General features: G+C 43.3%; 5 protein-coding genes across 5 annotated transcripts; 3 read left to right on the forward strand and 2 right to left on the reverse strand.

Moving 5' to 3' along the window:
• Positions 1-4,920: 4,920 nt before the first annotated feature.
• On the forward strand, positions 4,921-6,508 carry LOC131289486 (NADH dehydrogenase [ubiquinone] 1 alpha subcomplex subunit 10, mitochondrial). The gene is made up of 3 exons (XM_058318760.1): positions 4,921-5,002; positions 5,174-5,410; positions 5,483-6,508. The coding sequence occupies exons 2-3, from the start codon at positions 5,189-5,191 to the stop codon at positions 6,446-6,448; spliced, it is 1,188 nt and encodes a 395-aa protein (XP_058174743.1). The 5' UTR covers positions 4,921-5,002; positions 5,174-5,188; the 3' UTR covers positions 6,449-6,508.
• A 2-nt stretch (positions 6,509-6,510) lies between these two features.
• On the reverse strand, positions 6,511-7,750 carry LOC131289487 (nuclear speckle splicing regulatory protein 1). Its single transcript, XM_058318761.1, has 2 exons — positions 7,702-7,750; positions 6,511-7,636 (listed from the first exon to the last, which is right to left on the reverse strand). Exons 1-2 carry the CDS (start codon positions 7,710-7,712, stop codon positions 6,547-6,549), a joined length of 1,101 nt encoding a protein of 366 aa, XP_058174744.1. The 5' UTR covers positions 7,713-7,750; the 3' UTR covers positions 6,511-6,546.
• Positions 7,751-8,683: 933 nt separating this feature from the next.
• LOC131286062 (ATP synthase subunit d, mitochondrial) lies at positions 8,684-9,589 on the forward strand. The gene is made up of 3 exons (XM_058314925.1): positions 8,684-8,875; positions 9,010-9,313; positions 9,385-9,589. Exons 1-3 carry the CDS (start codon positions 8,754-8,756, stop codon positions 9,475-9,477), a joined length of 519 nt encoding a protein of 172 aa, XP_058170908.1. The 5' UTR covers positions 8,684-8,753; the 3' UTR covers positions 9,478-9,589.
• Positions 9,590-9,629: 40 nt separating this feature from the next.
• LOC131286061 (DNA replication complex GINS protein PSF3) lies at positions 9,630-10,456 on the reverse strand. Its single transcript, XM_058314924.1, has 3 exons — positions 10,303-10,456; positions 10,134-10,239; positions 9,630-10,065 (listed from the first exon to the last, which is right to left on the reverse strand). The coding sequence occupies exons 1-3, from the start codon at positions 10,403-10,405 to the stop codon at positions 9,663-9,665; spliced, it is 612 nt and encodes a 203-aa protein (XP_058170907.1). The 5' UTR covers positions 10,406-10,456; the 3' UTR covers positions 9,630-9,662.
• Positions 10,457-10,984: 528 nt separating this feature from the next.
• On the forward strand, positions 10,985-13,747 carry LOC131289464 (inosine-5'-monophosphate dehydrogenase). Its single transcript, XM_058318730.1, has 4 exons — positions 10,985-11,379; positions 11,505-11,655; positions 11,864-13,062; positions 13,136-13,747. The coding sequence occupies exons 1-4, from the start codon at positions 11,300-11,302 to the stop codon at positions 13,239-13,241; spliced, it is 1,536 nt and encodes a 511-aa protein (XP_058174713.1). The 5' UTR covers positions 10,985-11,299; the 3' UTR covers positions 13,242-13,747.
• The last annotated feature ends 7,167 nt before the right edge of the window (positions 13,748-20,914 follow it).

Consider the following 20,914-nt stretch of genomic DNA (forward strand, 5'->3'; position numbering starts at 1 on the left):
GATATTCGGCAGCACCAGCAGTCGGAGTGTCTGCTGGAAAAGGCGTACGTATCGTACGTGTACCGCACGGTTTCGGGTAGCCGAGGTAGTTCGGGATTGTCCCGACAAAGAGCCCGTACCCTTTGGTACGTGTAAACGTGGTTGCGATCGTTCCAAGCCATTGCCGGTCGCTGGTGTCCGCAGCGGGAAGAATAATGGCGGTCAAACTGGTCAAAATTAGGACCGTGTACCGGGGCCGACAATGTGGACAATTTTAATGTCACTCGTTTTAATGGAACCGATTGCATTGTTTCTTTTTTAAGCGCGGTCCTTTTTCTGTCTACCTTTCATTAAAGTGGATGTTTGAATGTAGCTTCGGATCAAATAACCCGTTACGGTTGGAAGAAGGAATTGTGTGTCCAACGGAAGGATTAATAAATGTTTTCATAACTCTAAATCCAAATTTTAAGTCACTCGTTTGACGAAATCAATCCACATGAATGTCCTTTAAAGTTGTTCAATATGAAAAAGACAAATTTTGTGTTCCCGTATATTTCGAAGCCACTTGAGAATTTTCGTTTAGTTTGCTTCAATATGAAATACACTTTTTTTATTTCTTATCTTTACCACAACATTTTGCTTTCATTATTATTTTTACAATTCTTAAGCAGATCTTGATATAAGAAAATAAATTGGTTCCTTTATATACGGGAAACGAAACATATAATAGTTCACGGTTCAATTATATGATTTTTGGTAATGATTTAAAATATGATTCTAGATGTTGATTTAAAAAATAAATAAATGAGAATTATAACATCATACTATTGATTAAATGAATGAAATAAATGAAGAATTGAAGAAATGAAAGAAAACAGGTCATTTTTTCATCGAGTCAAATTTACATGAAAAGGAAAATGTTTGGCTCGAATGAAGAAGGATAGAATTTACTCGAAAATGAAAGAAACTATGACCACTTTGAAAAAAAAAACACTGTCTAGAGTTGCGTTTCAGTGTGTTTTGTTTTCAGGGCAAGTTGAGAAAGCTCCAAAGCACCATTATAAATACAAACCAAATTCTTTTAACAGTTTTCATGGGTTACAAAAATGTAAACAAATTGTTTTAGGAAAATTCTATTAGCTTGCAAAAAAGATGAACCCGTCTAGAAAAGTTGATATGAGAGCGTTAAATGACTACATCTGCTCATGGTAATAATTTACCTGAAAACATGTGTTCAAAAGTTGACCTCATACTAAACCCCACACTGGGTACCGTAAATAAATAAAACTGTAATAACAAACCAAACCTTCCGACAAAACGCTTGTTATGACGCCTGTTCTCAAGTTTGCTTCGCACCCGAACCATCTCATTTGCGTTTTGATACACCGCACGGAACCCAACATTTTCCCCCAAAACAAACGCACACGCGCCCATCTATTAGGATAAATTAAGCCGTTTCCCCTTATACCCCTTCAAATAGAGCCTCGTCCAACGCCAAAGCGACGGCCATAATTTACACCGCAAAGGCATTCAGCCAGCGTTACCGATAATGGTTTGCCATCAGTCAGGCAGGCAGCCGTTTTCATTAACCACAGCCGAACATTAAAATTCATGAGCAACATTTCAAACTTTCCAGCCCGAGGACCATCTCATACTTGGCAACTTTGTGTGTTTGAAGTATTGAAGAATTTATTGTCTATCGTGGCCGGCGGTAAAGATATTTTAATATCTACCTCAAAGATGCGATGGGAAAAACTTTCGTAATGTCCACCGGATTTTTGCCCAACAATGTAAGTGTCCCATTGTGGGATCCCGCACGCCATATGGTTCCCACATCCAGTACCGAAAGGCCGCCAAAGGGCAACGTGGGGACCGGGTCCGACTCCCACAAGCAATTTCTTCCCCGAAAAATCACGTACCATCGAAACAACTGCGCCGCTGCTCGGTAACAAGAATGGCAACTGTCGGGTTGGAGTCGGTGATTTTCCACACCCACACACACGCACACACGTGTCTCAATCTGTAACCGAGGATCTGGCCGAAAAGGGAGCAAAAAGAGAGTTTAATTACAATTATTAAATTTGTTCCATCGAATGCCCCAAACGGGACGAGTTAAGCCACGAGCTAAGAACACGTTGGCCAGCGGCATTCCTCACGTCTCTCGCGACAGCACGGCCCGGTTATTGAAAGGCTGGAGGAAAAGGGCCAAGTGAGCCATTGAAACAAGTCACCGGTACAGGAACGAGTCCGTCCTCGCTGGGTTCTTCGCGCTCGCAATAAGACATATGCGCAATCAGCCGATCGTTTGTCTTCATTTCGCTGATGCGATGGAGAAAAATTGCCATCATCACTTCATCAAAAGCGGCACCAGTTGGTCGCTCTTTTTCCAGGGTTGCACTTTTTCCCCGGCGAACACGAGAGCGAAACGAAAATGCACAGTCGGCAGAAGCGGACGAATTATCGCAAAACGATGGAGTTATATTAAATTCTTCTCGCTTTTGCAGTGATTCCCTATTCGGCGCCTCTTCTGGATTTTGTCGAAGTGAAACGGGGGGGAAAACTTGACGGATGGATCTGCCGTCTGGAGCAAGGTTACGTCTGGCCAAAGGGAAAAAATCGTTGCCAGCAGCCCTCACCATGCCAATCAGCCGAATAAGAAATCAACCATTTCGACGTTTGCCAAAAATAATTTAGTTTGCGTAACACTCCACTGTTCGCCACCATAGTTCGGTGTTTTGTAAGATAAACAGTTTCTGCTTCCACACCGAATTTCCCAAGGTAAACAGCTGGCAGGCTGGGCTGCATAACAACGCTGCATCGGCAGTCATCGCTTTTCCCAGAATTGGAGGCTTGCTTTTCTTCGCCATTCCACTCTGGCACGCTTTCCAATAGTTCCTCGACACCTCACTTCGCAATTTATCGTAACCTTTACCTAAACGATTGGTCACAACTTTGTTGCCACCATCCTCCATTTTTCCTTTTGTGCGTGTGTGTGTGTGCATGTGTGCCCTTCCATTCTTTGAACGAATGGGGAACTTTTCCACCTGCTTTCCGGTTCCCCTATGGTGGAGGGAAAGTTTTTCACAGAACCCATTTTCACAGTCCATGGAGAGCAGTGGAAGTTTGGCCGCTAAGGCGTGCGATCGTCATCGAAGCAGGGGGAAGAACTTGGTAGATGCAATTGATGCTGGTATTAGTATTGATGTTTCACTCTTAAGTAGTTTTCCACCGGGCTATATCGGGGGTTCGGGAATGTTGTTTTACTTTCTTTCTCCATCGACTTGCGATCCCGGTTTATGCGTCTTTCATTTTGTTTCCACTCTTTGTTAAGTCAACTTCTGCCAACTTTGGTCTTTCGGTGCTGCAAGCCAAACCAAGTGGGTGCAACGCGATGCTTTCGTTTAATCTACGTTTGATCGGAACGCTTCCACTTCGCCTTGAGACAGCTGCGACGAGCGGTTGTGAAGAAATTTTCCGGAGATTGACGATGGAGCTGCATTTCTCATGGAACTGTACGTATGATGCTGTGGAGTGATGCTTTCTGCACCAAGAGAGGGAAGTTTTGAAGCGAGGATGGGTTTTGCTAAGTGCTAAGTGAAGTGTCTTTCGGGTTCTAATTGAAATTGATCGATGCGATTGCGACAAATCCAGGTAAACATGTGCATCGCACGTGCACGATGGTATGAATGCGAAACGATTTCAGTTATTGTTGTCGATACTCATACCAAACTCGTGGGTGGTGCGATATTTTTACAGTATTTTGAATTAAAATTTACGAAAACTATAGCATTGTTAACGTTGTAGAACGCTAGACACGGACGGTTTAACAAAAAAACCAACGATTCTCACAAAAAATGTATTACATGGCCGGGTATGCTGATCTTATGCATCCGTAATCTGTAAGTGATTTTTAATGTTGACATTAAGGTTAAGTAGTCCGGACAGCGTGATTTCCCACAACGAGAGCCCTGATAGCCTCGACGTGACCCAAATAGGATAAGGAGATATCAGTTCTCTAGGATATAATATATAGTTTAATTATGTACTATACGGCCCGTACCGTGAAAATAGAAATAAAAAAAAACCTTAAAAAATACTATTGTCCAATTTGGCTTAGTTTTGAACCATTCACTGGAAACAAACACCAAATTTGCAACGCACAGAAGTCTTCGTTATGTCAATCTGTATGTTTGTTGAAGCTGGATTACACGAAACTGTCTTGGAGTTTTCGATATTGGAGTTGAGAAATTGAGAAGCTAGTGCAGAATTAAGAAAACGTATTATTTGACCTGAAATCTGCTGCAGTAGCTAAACCATAAATTTTCTTTTATAGATTGGAAATGATTCATGAATTTTCAATCATTTTGAAGGTGTTGTTTTCGTTTCCTCAATCTGGTGATCGTTTCCTCAATCGTGAAACTAACTATAAACGGTAATATAAATTTCTGATTAGATAAGTAGATAAGGTGGAATAAATGCTTTGCAATATATGGGAAATATTACAATTATGACTTTCAAATGTGATATCGGGATCTTGCCTTCCAATTCATGTAATTTTGATTTATTTACAATTTCTTCATATAACAGTTTTTCGATAAACGTTCAGTATAACACATATTTGAAATTAGTTATCTTCACCTTATGTTGTTTCAAATATCGCTTCATTCAAGTAACTCTGGTTAATAGACCCACCTTGGTGTTTCGTAGTCTATCTGTGTTCCAATAACCTTGTTTTCAAATGGTTCAAAACTAATAATATAATCAATTTTTTTAAATGATCTTCAATCTTTAAATGATCTCTTATTACAGGGGTTATATGTTGGAATCAATAGAAAAATCAAAAAGAAAATAATAAATTAGTTTTTTAAACTAAATTTTCAACTTGTTTGACAACTCGGCTGTCATAACTGACAGCTGTCTAATACCAGTCGCCAAGAAAAATATCGAATTCGGCAGCGATTACAGATTGCTGTTGCATCGAGTTTGTTTCACATTTTGTGATCTTTTCAGCGCACCCCTGAAGGTATTTGTTTTTTAACAATTTCCCGCAAGCCTTATCCATTTCTGCTACATTTCAGAATAACACCTTTCACCTTTCCGCGGTACATAATATTCAATTTGTTCTTACGTAATTTACGTCGACCGGAGAGACCGACACGAGATTTGTTTTGATCGCATTTTTCACCATCCGCAGTGCCAGTGCCGAAACATGTCGGGTGTGTTCCGCATCGGTGTACGCCTGGTGCAAGGTTCACCGGTTCCCAAGCCGTTCCTTGTGGCCGCGCGTAACATTTCCGGCAAAACGTTGCGTGGTTCCAAGCTGAGCAAACCGAAACCGTTCCCGTACCTGGAGAAACAGTACACTGCTTTCAATGCGTGCTTGGACGTGCTGACCAAGAATACGACCAGTCGGTTCGATGAAAATACCAAGGTGTGTTCGCAGGGAAGAATTCTACCCAGAAGATACAGTTTATGATCACAATTTTTGTTCCCTCCTTCCCAGGTCGTCGTTGTCGATGGACCGATTGCGGCGGGAAAGTCCGCTTTCGCGAAAGAATTAGCGACCGAGTTGGAAATGAAATACTTTCCCGAGGTAACGATGGACAATTACTACATCAACTCCTACGGTTACGATATGCGCAAGCTCGATCCCTTGCTGCCGGCGACGATGCAGAGCGTCGATGTGGCAAAGTTCCTGCAAGATCCGACCAACCGTAATGTGGCCACCTTCCAGGTGCGCATGCTGGTTGAGCGTTTCTCGCAGTACATCGATGCGTTGGCGCATCTGTTCAGCACCGGCGAGGGTGTCGTGCTGGACCGTAGCGTCTACTCCGACTTTGTGTTCCTGGAGGCAATGTTCCGCAACGGGTACATCTCGAAGGGAGCCCGCTCAGTGTACTACGATCTAGTGAAGAACACCTTCTGCGACCTTATGAAGCCGCACCTCGTGATCTACCTGGACGTGCCGGTGAACGTCGTGAAGGATCGCATAAAGAAGCGTGCGAACCCGGCCGAGGTTGGCTCGAAGGCCCTTACGGATCAGTACCTGAAGGACATCGAAACCATCTACAAGCAGCAGTATCTGAAGGAAATTAGCACACATGCGGAACTGCTCATCTACGACTGGTCGGACTACGGCGAGACCGAGGTCGTCGTGGAGGACATTGAGCGTATCGATTTTGATCGCTTCGACAAGGACGACCCGAAGATGCGCGACTGGGTGCTGGAGAACGAGGAAGACTGGACCGAGGCCCGCTGCCGGTACATGAACAAGCCGGACCTGATGAACTCGCTGAACGTTCCCCGATTCGACGTCCCGGAGCTGACCGTATCGCCGGACGATTTCAAGGCGTGGTACGACGTCTGGTACTCGGCACCGGGCATGAAATATCGCAAGGGCTACAACGAGGATTGTGGCGACACGGGAATTCTGACCAAGATGCAGTCGGACTTCCGCAATACCCTGTAAAAATCCGTGCAACAGAATCCTTCCCGAAGGAGCAGTGTAATGAAATAAATTGTTAATTTAACCCCAAATGCTTTTTTATTGGTCATGCTTTTCCGCTTTCAACCGGACTGCTGCATCTGACGCCTTTCTAGGTATCGTTGACGTGCAGCTTCAAACACCTCCCCAACCGTACGCTTCTTCCAAATATCGATCGGCGGCGCTTTTGGTTTTTTAACAACTGGCTCATCCGAATCAACTTTGTCGCCGACGGTATCCTCCTTTTTGTCGACATCGTTTCCTTCGGCAGTGACTTCCTTTGCGTGTCCATTTGATTCCTTTTTCGCTTCATCGCTGCCGTTGTTTTCCACATTTACCTTCTTTTCATCGTTTTCGCTGTCGGATTCTTCACTGCTCTCAGAGTCGATGCTAAAATCGGAGTCTGCATCCAAATTTGACTGCAAGTGTGTCCGTTCTGCGGGTCCATCGTTTGCAGTTTGCTCGTCATTTTCGTCATCTGACTTCCTCTTTCGGTATTTGCGCTCTCGCTGCGTTACCTTGCGGGGAGGAGACTTTTCGGGGCTTTCTTCCTTAACTTCTACCTTCACTTCCGTGTCCGCTTCCGGAGTTTCCTCTTTCACGGCTGCCTTTTCTTCGTCCTTCGTCTTTTGCTCATAGATGTGGCGGTAAAAGCCACCCAAATCCGACTGCTTCGTCACATCACCGATCGATTCGAGATACTCTTCCCGCTTCTCCTGCTCCTCCAACTTTTTCATCTCCTCTAGCTTGGCGCGATAGGCGGACGTTACGAACGCTTCCTTATCCTTAAACTTTTCACCCTCCGCCTCCCGTTCCTTCTGAACTTGCCGCTCTACGCGGCGCTCCTGTTCCTTTTTACGCCGTTCGGCCGTTTCCATCAGCTTCTCAATGTACTTTGGCTTACGCTCTTTCGCCTGCTCCTTACCCTGGTTCGCGACCTTTACGCGCTTCTCCACGATATCGTCGTACAGCTCGTCGTACTGGAAAATGGTGGGATCCTCTTCGATCGCTTTCTTCTGCATCGCTAGAGCCTGTCGCTTCTGGTTGGCACCGAGTTCGATCTTCACCTTGCTTGCTTCGCCACCATCCGAATCGGAGTCACTAGCGAAGGCCGCATGCTTTTTCGCCGGTACACCCAGGGCCGGTTCGGTGTTCCGTTCAATTAAACCGTACCTACCATGTAAAACATAATAACATTAGTAACAGTCTGCAATTGAACAGAAGCAAACTATCCTTACTTTTTCGACATTTTCGTGCGCTGTTTGAGGCTTTTTGTATATTCTGCAAGTTTGTTGTTTGATTAATGTTTTGTAAACATACTTTGACAGTTCACGCGAAGGATAAGACTGCTCGAATCCACCGGCAATTTTAACGATTTGTTGGCTTTTTCGAAATACGTATTTCATGAATAAATGAATCAAAATTACAAAACTTTATTTTTTATTGCCTATTTATTGCAAAAGTCCTGTTGAACTCGGTTTCTAAATAATGAAGTATTTAAGTACTCGAATTCATACTCACCACATTTTTAAATGTCAGCACAATTACACCACCTGCTCGAATTGTGTCATTCGAACTAGTGATGAGAATAACAACTCTTTTTAGAGATTTGAATCAGAGTGAATAATCATAACGATGATTCAAATCTTTAAGTCACTCTTTTGTGATTTAAAACGTGTAAAATGATTTATTAACCTTCGAGGTGATTTGAAACCTTAACTGGGATTCGAATCCCAAAAGAATGAACGAGTGGGTAAAAGAGTCACTAGTCGCCATAGAGATTCGAATCCCAAGTTGTGATTCGAATCCCAAGTTTTGTTTCGAATCCCAAGTTGTGATTCGAATCCCAGTTTGGAAATCACTATATGGGATTCGAAACCCAAAAGAATGAACGAGTTGGTATAAGAGTCGCTAGTCGCCCATGTAGTGATCCCAAACTGGGATTCGAATCACGACTTGGGATTCGAATCACAACTTGGGATTCGAATCACAACTTGAGATTCGAATCGCTATGGCGACTAGCGACTCTTTTACCAACTCGTTCATTCTTTTGGGATTTGAATCCCAGTTAAGGATTCAAATCATAGGGAGTCACAAAAACTATCTGTTAGGATTTAAATCGTTCATTCAATATTAAGATTCGAATCACTCACTCATTCTCACTCAGAGCGCACATCACTAATTCGAACCTTCTGTCAAATTACATAAGGGAAATTTTATTCTCACTTTGTCCACGGAGAATCGAGGAAGATATTTTTCCGGAGTTCTAGCATATTTTGGAATTACAACGATGGCTTCTCGTCGCATCGCGCAATCGAGCATCAACTGGGCTGCTCTGGCCGAGCGGGTGCCACCGAACCAGAAGGCCAACCTCGCCGCCTTCAAGACGAAGAGCGACAAATACTTGCGCAGGTTAGTCCCCAAACACCACGAGCCACTTGTCAGTCTTCGAATGTCCATGTCGCCTCCTCAGCTGAGCTGCCTGCAAAGTAGCGGTGTTTCGTAATCGGTCGTTTAATCGTTGATCTTTCCTCTTCTGACTGCAGTGTCGTGGCCAACCCAGAGACGGCACCGAAAATCGATTGGGCCTTCTACCAGAAGAATGTTCCCGTTGCGGGCATGGTTGACAAATTCCAAAAGGCGTACGAAGCCCTGCAGATCCCCTATCCTCCGGATAACGTAACCAAGCTTGTCGAAGCACAGGAGAAGGAGGTTCAGCAGGAGATTGCCAAGTTCGTCAAGGAATCCGAGGCGCGCATTGCCGAGCACCAGGCACAGATTGCTACGCTGAAGAGCCTGTTGCCGTTCGACCAGATGACAATGGAAGACTTCCGTGACTCTTTCCCTGAGGTAAGCTGATTGAATAAGTTGTTTGCCAAACAATCATCCATCTTTTCCCCTCTCCCCTTATCATTTTACAGCAAGCTCTGGATCCGATCAATCGCCCGACCTTCTGGCCCCATACTCCGGAGGAGCAGGAGCCTGGTGCACCGAACGCTGAGCCGCACCATTAAAGACCTTTCGCCATTGCCACGATTGCAGTGTTTTTCAGCGACACCACGAATCGGTGAAACCGGCGTAGCTCCGGCATAGAAATAAAGCAGTCTGCAGATTACTAACTCCATAGTCATTGAGTAGAGATTCAATAACACAAGAGAAATTGGAGTACTGTTCCGAGTAGCATCAACACAATCCAGCTTTATTGATCTTCCTCTGGTTCACCATCCGGGCTTCGTTTTCGTTTCCGAATGTTAACGGCAATTTCTGTAGATTTTATGTAGACCTGCTTCTCCTGTAGCCAATCGTCGAACAGCTTGTTTGTTTTGCATCCTTCGTTGTACAGCATTCGCTCGATGAACTCAAATTTGCTAGTAATGTTCACACTTTCGGTACCGACATTCTGACACAGATCCTTCAACCCCTTCAGTCGCTCCTGTGCCGTGCTGTGCAGCATTTCCGAAACACTGTTGGATCTATCGAAGCGTGTCATGTAGATTCCCAGCTCGTAGTAAAATTTATTCAGCGCTCCCAGTTCCACGTAGTTTGCATCGGCTTTGTAAATTTCTTTGTACGCCTCGCTGTATATGTCCGGTATTTTGGCACTGGTTTACGACGAAAAGCAGTAGTTTATTGAACGGTGAATTGCGAATCTACAACATTATTTACTCACTCAAAGTAAAGATTCGTTTCCTCCTGCTGCAAAACCGCCCAGAGGGGAAGCTCTAGTTCATGGTTGGCGGGTAAGTTTGAAGACTTTTCCGACGGATCCAAGAAACCTGCAAAACAATTGATAGCCATTTTACATCCTGTTTGCCTTTGCAACACCGATAGCGGCTTACCCATCATGTAAAGATCCTGTAGCGTGCGGCAAGGTACACGCTCCTGCGTTACCGTAATATCATCTAAACTGTAGTAATTTGGTATGTAACTAGGAATATTCATCGTAAAAACAGAGTAACTTGTGTGATCGGTCTGCTAACAAGCAGATTTGCGCTCTTTTGGAAATTTATTTACATTGCCCTTGTCTACATCTATCAGGCTGAAGAGTTCGTCATTTCAACGGGATGTCATCCTACGGGTCGGATAAGTTTTTATAGTAAAAAGAGCATTTTTCCATCGATAAAAAGCACCAAATCGCTCTTTTCTACAAAATACTTTATTAATCCATTTATTTCTCAATTGTAAATGCGGGAGGTTGTTATTGAACGATCGTTTTGATTACGTTAAGGGGTTTTAATGATATTGAAGGTTGTATCATAAGCAATATTTTGATATGTTTATTGCACACTTTAGCAAAAAAAATAGTGCAAGCTGATAATGAATGTGGGTAAAATTTTAATGATACCATCTCGTTTTTGAGACTCGAAGCTAGCAAACTCCTAATGACTACGTGTACATTCAAAATAAGTTTCCGTAAATTTAAATTTAGGTGTAGCGTTTGACCTTACCAATCAACGGACTCCTTGGTCTAGGCTCGGTCTGACAGCTGAAAACGCTGGTTCCGTGGAAAAGCATGGCATTTGGTGTTAAACCATTGCCCAAACAGCGTTAAAGTTCAGTGTGCCAAGTTTTTTTTTCTCTCCTACGATATCTCATACGTTCCACAGTAAACTGTTGCATTCTCGAGCGACCTCAATTTGGTGCTGACGAGGCATCCAAACGAATTGCATTTACCTGCGACAGCACTCCCACTCTACAGGTGTGGAGAACAAGTGATTTTACAATCAAGTCGCCACCACGTGTTTGTGCTCTAGGACATTAGCCGAAGCAAAAAGGCAGCTAATTAGTTCACATACGCTTTAGTCCAGCTGACCTTACCCCACAATCGTCGGAGCGATGGAAAACGGAACATCCAAGCTGCAGGATGGACTTTCTTGCGAGGAACTGTTCCAGAAGAGCGACGGACTGACGTACAAGTAAGTCGCAGAAAGCGATCCGTGGTGCCACTCATTTCCCCCATCCATCCGGAGCATATGTTTTGACAAAATTACTCATCCGCACTTCGTGGCGAATTCGTTTTTTTTTCGCTACTTTATAACAGTGACTTTATCATCCTGCCCGGTTACATCGACTTTACTGCCGACGATGTGTGCCTCGCGTCTCCGCTGACGAAGAAAATTATGCTGAAGGCACCGCTCGTCTCGTCGCCCATGGACACGGTTACCGAAGCCGACATGGCTATCTCGATGGCTGTAAGTTTCCTAATCGACTTCCTTTCCACTTGCGAGCCGTTGTGTCGTTCGTGTTCTCTGTTACCCTTCGACCGGCTCGATGTTCCCGCTAGCCGGAAAACTTGTTGCTGCGTTTGAAGGGTTTCCGCTATCGTGTGCGCTGGGAAACCCTACGATAGTAAATGCTTTTCTAATTTGTTTACGTTTCGTTCTCCTGCAATTGCATTAGCTCTGTGGCGGCATCGGAATTATTCACCACAACTGCACGCCCGAGTATCAGGCGAACGAGGTGCACAAGGTGAAAAAGTACAAGCATGGCTTCATCCGCGACCCGCTGGTGATGGGCCCGGAGAACACGGTTGCCGACGTGCTGGAGGCGAAGCGAAAGAACGGGTTCACCGGCTACCCGATCACGGAGAATGGGAAGCTGGGCACCCGGCTGGTGGGTATCGTGACATCGCGCGACATCGACTTCCGCGAGCACGACGTCGACATCAAGCTGAAAGACATTATGACCAAGCTGGAAGACATGATTACGGCACCGAACGGGGTGACGCTGCAGGAGGCCAACCACATCCTGGAGAAGAGCAAAAAGGGTAAGCTGCCGATCGTGAACAAAAATGGCGAGCTGATTGCGCTGATTGCGCGCACCGATTTGAAGAAGGCACGAAGCTACCCGAACGCATCGAAGGACAGCAACAAGCAACTGCTGGTGGGGGCCGCCATCGGTACACGGGACGAGGACAAGGAACGGCTGGAGCTGCTGTTCCAGAACGGTGTCGACGTGATCGTACTAGACTCGTCGCAGGGCAACTCCATCTACCAGATCGAGATGATCAAGTACATCAAGGAGAAGTACCCGACGCTGCAGGTGATCGCCGGCAATGTGGTGACCCGCCAGCAAGCCCTCAATCTCATTTCGGCGGGCTGTGACGCGCTGCGCGTCGGTATGGGCTCGGGCTCGATCTGCATCACGCAAGAGGTGATGGCGTGCGGGTGTCCACAGGCCACGGCCGTCTATCAGGTGAGCAATCTGGCCAAACAGTACGGTGTGCCGGTGATTGCGGACGGTGGAATTCAGTCGATCGGGCACATTGTGAAGGCGCTCTCGCTCGGTGCGTCGGCCGTCATGATGGGATCGCTGCTGGCCGGCACATCCGAGGCACCCGGCGAGTACTACTTCAGCGATGGCGTGCGACTGAAGAAGTACCGCGGCATGGGTAGCCTGGAGGCGATGGAGCGCAAGGATGGCAAGGGTGCGGCCAGCTCGCGGTACTATCACACCGAGATCGAGAAGCTGCGGGTGGCGCAGGGCGTTAGTGGCAGCATCGTGGACAAGGGCTCGATCCTGCGCTTCGTACCGTATCTGCTCTGTGGATTGCAGCACAGCTGCCAGGACATTGGCACTCGCTCGGTCGCCAATCTAAGGTTAGCTTCATGTCGGCGGTTTTATTTATCACCATCTTCTCACTCGCAAACTATCCTCCGTTGCCAATTTTAGGAAAATGATCTACAATGGAGAGTTACGCTTCATGAAGCGCACCCACTCGGCACAGCTGGAAGGCAACGTGCACGGCCTCTTCTCGTACGAGAAACGCCTGTTCTGAGACCAACCAAACGGCGCCACCAAGGAGCATTCGTGAGAAGATAGGTGTTGACCCCCGGGTGTGGACATGCATTTCTTCTCGATTTGACTGGTGCATACAACATCGGGATTTTCGCTCTCGCGATAGGGTCGTTGCTAGGCGGCGACAACACAATTGGTACACAGAGGAATAGGAGGAAAGAAGGCAAGCATAATCGGTCACGGGCCCCGTGTCACTAGAACGTACTTTTATAGTTGTACAAATGGCGCGATAAGACTAACACAATTTACGTACGAACTCAAAATCCACGACGCGTGAGATACGAAAACATAACGGAAACTTTTACTTAAATTCGTGTCATTGACCCCCAGTGGCTCGCTAAGCCGTGCTTATTAGGTACTCTAAGAAGAATCGTCTAAAAATTTATGTATTTATAAGTGCAAAACAAATGGTGGAAATTATTGTTGAAACGAGACTAGGAAAAAGCAAACAGCCGATTAAAAACGTTCCTGTAGCAAACCTTGGAATAGGCTTTATTTTCATTTGTCCACCATTTTTCCGGATTTTAGAGGTCTGCCTGCTCCATGTTGGAGACAACTTTTGCCCGCTGGAAACGATGAAAATTCCATTTAGTAGATGCCTTACGAGACCCCTTCCATATAAGTGATCCGCATTTCTAAAAGTAATACTACCAGGAACAACCTTTCTTGCTCCCCATCGATATACTGTGATTGTTTGACAATGTTTTCAAAAGGATCCTTTTAGCAAGCAAAACTCCCCGACGGGCAAACTTTCCGGCCGGTTTTTGCTATGATTATATACTTTAACTCCAGGGCCTTCAAGGCATATAATGACTGTATAAGTGTTGATTTCTCAATATCATTCAAACTCGTTTTTCGCATAGCAAATGCATGTTGCTCCAGACCTTGTGCGGACTACAGATGTTTTTTTTTTGTTATGTGATGTAAACCACATTGGTGACATTTTGTTTCTGCACTAAAAAGTTCTACGTGCATTTGTGTCTAATGTTAGTAGAAAGTGTTGGCATGGAATGAATGATAATAAAACTGAAATAAATTTAAAAAAAACTAGATAGCGTTTTTTTACTCCTTTTTTTATTTATTCTCCTTCTTCTTGGCGTAACGACCGTGTTTTCGATCAAGCGGCGGTCAAGACTCCCTTTATCTACTTTCGTAGTCAGTCCTCTCGTGTGGATTCGAGAATAAAGAATCGAATTAAAACATAATCGCTGTTGTGGCTAATTTCTTTTCTCCAGGAACAAAAACAGGAGGATTTGATTCACATGAAAAATGTGCTCCAAAAAGAATCAATGAAGCAACGCGAGTTCCGCTATATTTTTTGCACTGTTATTCTTAGTGGTTTTTACATGTTAGCAAAGATGTATCTCAGCCCAACTGTTGTTTAAAAGTTTTGGCAAAACGTGACTCAATTCAAATCAGCAGTTTGGTTATATTTATTTTCTTATGAATATTTCCATATATTTTACTGTTCACTTTGCAGTTTATGATTTGTTACTCCATGAAAAAAAAACTTTTTTTTTGCATGCATAAGCTCTAATAAAGGAAACTAATTGGAACAAATCAAAATTATAACTAATTATGATTTAATTTGAACTACCATTGAAGTTCAATGCAGTTTCTCACTGCATGTTTCACTGGAGATATTTTAAAAAATTATTCAAACTTTTCCATCATTTTCACTTAATTATATTCTTCTAGCCGATGGAATATCAACAATGTAAATTTTTCTTTTGTTATTTTTTTTAAAGATTCTTCTTCACACAGTTTCGTTAAATAAACAGTACACGAAGTAAATTATTCGGGAATGGTGGTTGCTGGTCTTCAGTAACCATCAGCGATGACGGGCAAAAGGTAATCTCAGAATCAACCAGGATCCACTGCCAAGCCCCGAGGGCCCCTGAAAGCCAACGTAATTTCGATTCCGGTGACAGAAATCCACGCTCCACTCCACGCGGCAACCGGCCAACGGAAAATCGATAAAAGTTGATTGAGTTGTGCCAGAGGAGGAGGCTTTGTTGCTCGTGATTTGTGATGTTGACAGATTCGACAAAGTGGGGAACCGTAGAGCTCCGATGGAGGCGCCTTCCGTGGGAGGAAAAGTGTTCATCCCAGAACTGGGGCGAGCCATTGCATTATCCGAGTGAAGAGATGGAATGGCAGATCGGTTTTAGGATGTTTGTTTTTTCTTCTATTTTCTTCCTCCGGGCCGGTCACATTTTTCGAACCACGAACCGTCACCGGCAGAGACGCTCCCGTGGCGGGCACGCACTCGAAAGAACAGCATCCGTCGGATTGGATCCGTCCGTCGAATGATGGCTTCAGCGAATTGATGATGTTCGATCAGACGCCATTTTTGCTTCTCGCCACGTGGTTTCGGTTGGTGGTGGATGCGGAAGCGAGTAATTTCGCGTGTGAAAAGGTTTAAATTATTCGTCGTCCAATTAATTTCTCCAACTGTCAATCGCGCAACTGATTGGTTTGGAGTTCTCTGGCAGCGATCTTGGGGGGTCGTTTTTATCAAATCTTTCCTTCAATTACTCTTCGATTATTCTTGAACCGAAACGATTCCGTACGCACAATGTGTTGAGGATGTTTTGTATGAACTCCTTTACCTCATGCTTTAAACTCGACCAGGTTTACCACACAAACTTGGTGTAGAAAATATGTTCTGTACAGTAATATGGACCAATTTGCAAAATTTTAAACATTTGTTTTAAAATTCTCTTGACGGTTGCATAAAAAGGGCGAAAGTGTTGATAACATTTTCAATGAACATTTTTCAAATTTTGCATTCTCTTTCGGTGAGTCTGCATTAGCAAGACGCACGTTTTGTCAGTATCTCGATCATCATATATGTTGTGACTTATAGTACGCATTTCAACTTGCACCTTTTTGAAAGTTCATTCGTACCTTACCGTTTTTTTTTACGTAAAACACTTTTCCAACAGGAGTTCAATCAACACTACGGCAGGTATTTTTTGCATTCTATCTGATGCGTCAATCGAAAGCAGGTATTTTTTGCCCTTTCCAACTTTTCGTCTAATGTAGATTGATGAAAAATAGAATATGATGCGATAATTTCTTTTAGGATTCTGAACGTGTGAATAAAAAAAGTTCGTTTATGGACCACGTGTTCGTAGCATTTTCAATTTTGGTAAAACATACGGCCTTAAAGTGAGTGGAGATTTCTATCGATGGTATCGATGAATAGGACAGATCCATCCAATGAAAGAGTTGTAGATGGGTATAAAAATACTTAATACTTACTGAACACCAGTTTGAAGAAGCGAATCATAGGGTAAGCAAACTAAGCAACTGCTTGAGACCTCGAGTTTTCGAGGGTATCGACCTTTTTGTCCCTTATTTTTTCAAAATTAAAAAAGGTAATTTTTTGTAACTTTATTAACACCTTTTCTTTTTTAAACACTTGAAGGTTGTAAATTTTAAGTCGACTAAAAAACATTAAATTCTAAATAAAAACCTTAAATAACTTCAATTTCAATTTGTCAAAAATTCGTAGAAAACGATATTCATGGAAAATGATCTTGGAAAGTTATTTATGGTTTGGCATGAAATAAAGCTTCTCTCACGTTTTTGGCAAAGAAAACATTTGAAGGAAATAAAAAATGTGTGGATTAATCTAAATTGAGATTTTATAAATTTTAAAATAAAAACTGAATAGTCAATGTATTGCACTTATGTGGGGCCTTCCGCTTATCGCTGCTTGGGGCCTTAAAACGCTTCACCCACCTCTCCCAGTAAGACATCTTGAAGCATACTTTCAGAACGTTCCTGTCTGTTAAGATGTAGAATCCCCTTTAGGATTCTTGGCCTAGAAAACAATAGTTTATTATTTTACTTTTGCTTTATTTCAAGTTGTTTCTCTGCCAAGGTGTTTCGTGCTGACGATAGGGTTCGGCAGAGATTTGAAATCAGTCAGTATTTTCCTCTCTTCTCGTCACAAATGGATACAGTCTACAATCTACTTACTCTGTGCCAAAAAACTTTCACGAGTTTTTAGAAATTGAGTATGTGAAACAAAGTAAAAAAACATGCTTATAAACAACAACCACGCATATTAACATGTTAACAGCCAATGACCAACATAGTGGCTTGCTAGTCAACGTGTTATTATCATGCCACTCTACTCTACTATGCCGTGTATTTAAGCCATCTTAAATATTTTACTAGTTTCTTTAGTCGACAAGGACTCTTTTGGCGGACAAAAGTAAGCTTGTCATAATCTCGCAAAGGAGATTTTTTTGCAAATACTATCCGAAAATGATGAACATCGCCGAATGAAATTAATCAATGTCTTGTTATTTTTAACTCGCCCGGCAGCTCATCATTGTGCCAGCTCCATTTAGCAGAGGACCGAGAGGACAATGTTGCGGGCGCCATGTAAATGACAATATTTTGCACCAGAATATGAAATGGCACGGCCCGAACGAACGAACGAACGAACGAACGAATGAACGAACGCCGCTTGTCACTCCGTTAGTGAAATTGGAAACGGACTGGAAAACTTTTGCCAACACCTGCAAACAGCGACACCGGCCGGAGGTGAGGGAAAATTTGTGTTTCCACTTCTTTCACCACAGCCCGTCGCGGACGGGCCCTCATGGGGCTTTACTTTGTTTCTCCCCGAGTGCTATCGATGTTGGAATCATAGTCGGTATTATCACCACCGGGCAGGAGATGACCTCATTCGTTATTCGCTGGTTGCGGGTCGCAAGATAATGGCGGCAGCTACAGTACGTCACCGAATTCATGGCTTATTTGTTGCTAGATGTGTTTTAGTTCCCTTATCTCGATCAGTAAGCGGCAATGGTAACGACGCATGGAAAAAATATACCTGTAAGGTAAAGTTTAACAAATCCTTGAGATACAAGATTCGTTATTTAGATTCTTCTTGTTTAAATTTAGAGTTTTTCTATCTCTTTTACATAGCTTAACATTGGCTGATCAAAAGAAAGACTTTTCTGGGATATTTCAGTTGTGCATAGTATGAAACAATTTGTAAGTGAGTTTGGGAGATACATGATCATTTGTTCAGAATACTTGGATTTGTCCATAATATTAAAAGGGTCGAACACTACAAGTGTAATAACCAGAGGCGGATTATAGGTAATAGAAATTGAAATTATGTTTTTTTTTATTTTGACATGCAATTAGTTGTCTCATTAAATATGATCTGAATTTGCGGATTTACTTTCGGGTGAAGTAAAAATTTAAAACAGTAGAAGAAACAACATCTGCGGAATGCTCAAGTAGATCAACTAACATTTGTGAAAACCTCATTTTCAGCATCAAATATTCAGGAATAGCTTATTTCTTTTATACTAATCAATACCATACCACTTTATGTTTGGAAAAACAAGTCCTAGAAAATATCAAATAGTTAGGGTGAGATATGAATAACTGTCGCAAAGAATGTTACAATCTTCTTCAAACATAACAAGTGAATATTCAAGATTACATTGAAATGAAAATGAGTTCAGTGAAAATGTGTCAATATTGCATTAGTTCTTTCTTTTAGCATTAGCATTGTAATATTCGAACAACTGTATAATATATGTCCATGTTTCCGACTCTTCACTTGACTTTTGCCATACACTGTAGCGGACGAGCAACCAGAAGATAAACACCACAAACCAACGGAACGAAACCACCGACCACCGGCATCAAAATCCTCGTCCTCCTCCGACCATCCGGGCTTCCGGAAACCTCCAGCCGTTCCTCCGGGGCCACATCCTTCGAGTAAGCGTTTCCTTTCCCCGCCGGAGAAAAGCTGGCAGGCAGGAAAATTGTTCACCGGGGAATCGAGAAAAAATTGTCTCCAAGCTTTCCATCGCTTCAACCTTGCGGCGATAGGGGGGGGACTACACGAGGTCGGACGAAGAAACAGCCATCTGAAACCTCCTTACGTCGTGCCTTCCAATCCAACCAAACCCGCACCCGTCCTTCGTCTCCATCCTTTAAGGTCGATCCAATTTTTCTTCCCATTTGTGTTGATGCTCCGGCAACAACATTTCGCACCGCAAGAGCACACTGTGTGTGTGTGTCTGTGATATGTTTGTGTGTGGAATATATAAATGCCAGAGAATTATCCTTGTTGAAAACTCAACACTCTCGTTTATCGTCCTTTTTTTTCCCTTTTCCCATTTTGTTGCATTTTTTCACGCTCACGTTCGGTTAAGTTCTCCCGAGCCCATTTTGTTCCCCAACCGCGGTAGATCCGTCCCTTCCAATATTCCAGTCCTCTTTGGAAGTCCTCCATCGACCAACCTCCACCCTGCTCCAAACCCACTACCCCCTCAACACGTTTCGGCCATTTTGTACGCTTTTCCACCAACACACAGCAGAGGGAAAAATGAAAACAAAATAGATCCTTTCCCTTTCCCTCCATGGGTGGTGGAGACAGTCGCCCTCCACAGGCCCCAGTTTTCCATTTTCCATGTCATACATACACACACACACACACCTCCACAGCCCAGTGTTCACTATTAGGTTCCACTCTATCGCACAGTGGCCTATAGGGTGGAGTTCCGAAAAGATGTACTTTTCTTAAAATCTTTGTCATGGTGAAATAATTTTGAACAGAGTTTCTACATTAGTACACATCCAAATAGACAAACAGGGTTAAAGTTATGAGTTCTAACTAATGGCACCAGCTGTATTATAACTTACTAGTCATAAGATAACGTTGAAGGCAATCTGTTTTTTTCGGTTTATAGAATTAAAGTTAGTCGAAAAATTCTTAACAGTTAAGTGTTTGAAATGAAATCCGTCTAACACTAAACTAAACGTCAGCATGGTTTTCCTAGAAAGATAAATATCAACATCATTTTCTTTTCCTAATCGTCATGTTCGAAAAATCTTATACCATATTTGTAATACTTTTTAAAACATCACTGGCTCAAAAATGTCTTAATGTAGAATTAAGCTAATGAGATGTACGTTTTCTAAAAATAGTTATCTGTTCAATACTATTACCACCTATAAGCCGGTTTTAATTGATTTAAATTGATAGAGTTGCTTATCACTTTGACCTCCCGTCGATTCTAATTTTTTCATCGTTCTTCTATCGCAGCTTTTGTTCTGTCAATTCGTGTCCCCATTGACGGACTAGTGAACAAATCCTACTTATTATAGTTGCTTATGTACTGATTAAGCACAATAAAGCATTAAAAATGGAACTTTGCAATAAAAACGCTCATACAATTTTAACAAGCTGTCAAGGTGAATATTTCGACAAGTTTTATTGTTTTAAAAATCAATACGAGGCCTTTCATGTTCGTGAAGTTGAATCGAAAATCATATCCAAAGGCAAATCGCCCGAAAAGTCCCCACTCCTGACCCACCGTGCACCGTTCGGCAAAGGTAGCGGAGTGAGCAAAAAAAGGTGGGAAAAATTGTGCATTGCAAGGAACGAAGGTGGAAAATATGTAGAGGTATGTACGTGTGTCCTGGTGTGACCACAACCGAGAGCAAGAGTGAGAGGGGGGCTGAGAGACACGAGACGAGCGGCACGAAAAAAGGGGCTCCGAAAGGAAGCTTGTGCGTGGGCGTGCGTGAGAGAAGAAAATGGAATCGGGCGCCGGGGCGGGCGGAAATGCGGTGACCGGAGCGGACAGGGTAGCCTGTAGGGTA

Source organism: Anopheles ziemanni, chromosome 3 (genome assembly GCF_943734765.1).
Source record: "Anopheles ziemanni chromosome 3, idAnoZiCoDA_A2_x.2, whole genome shotgun sequence".
Classification (NCBI taxonomy): domain Eukaryota; kingdom Metazoa; phylum Arthropoda; class Insecta; order Diptera; family Culicidae; genus Anopheles; species Anopheles ziemanni.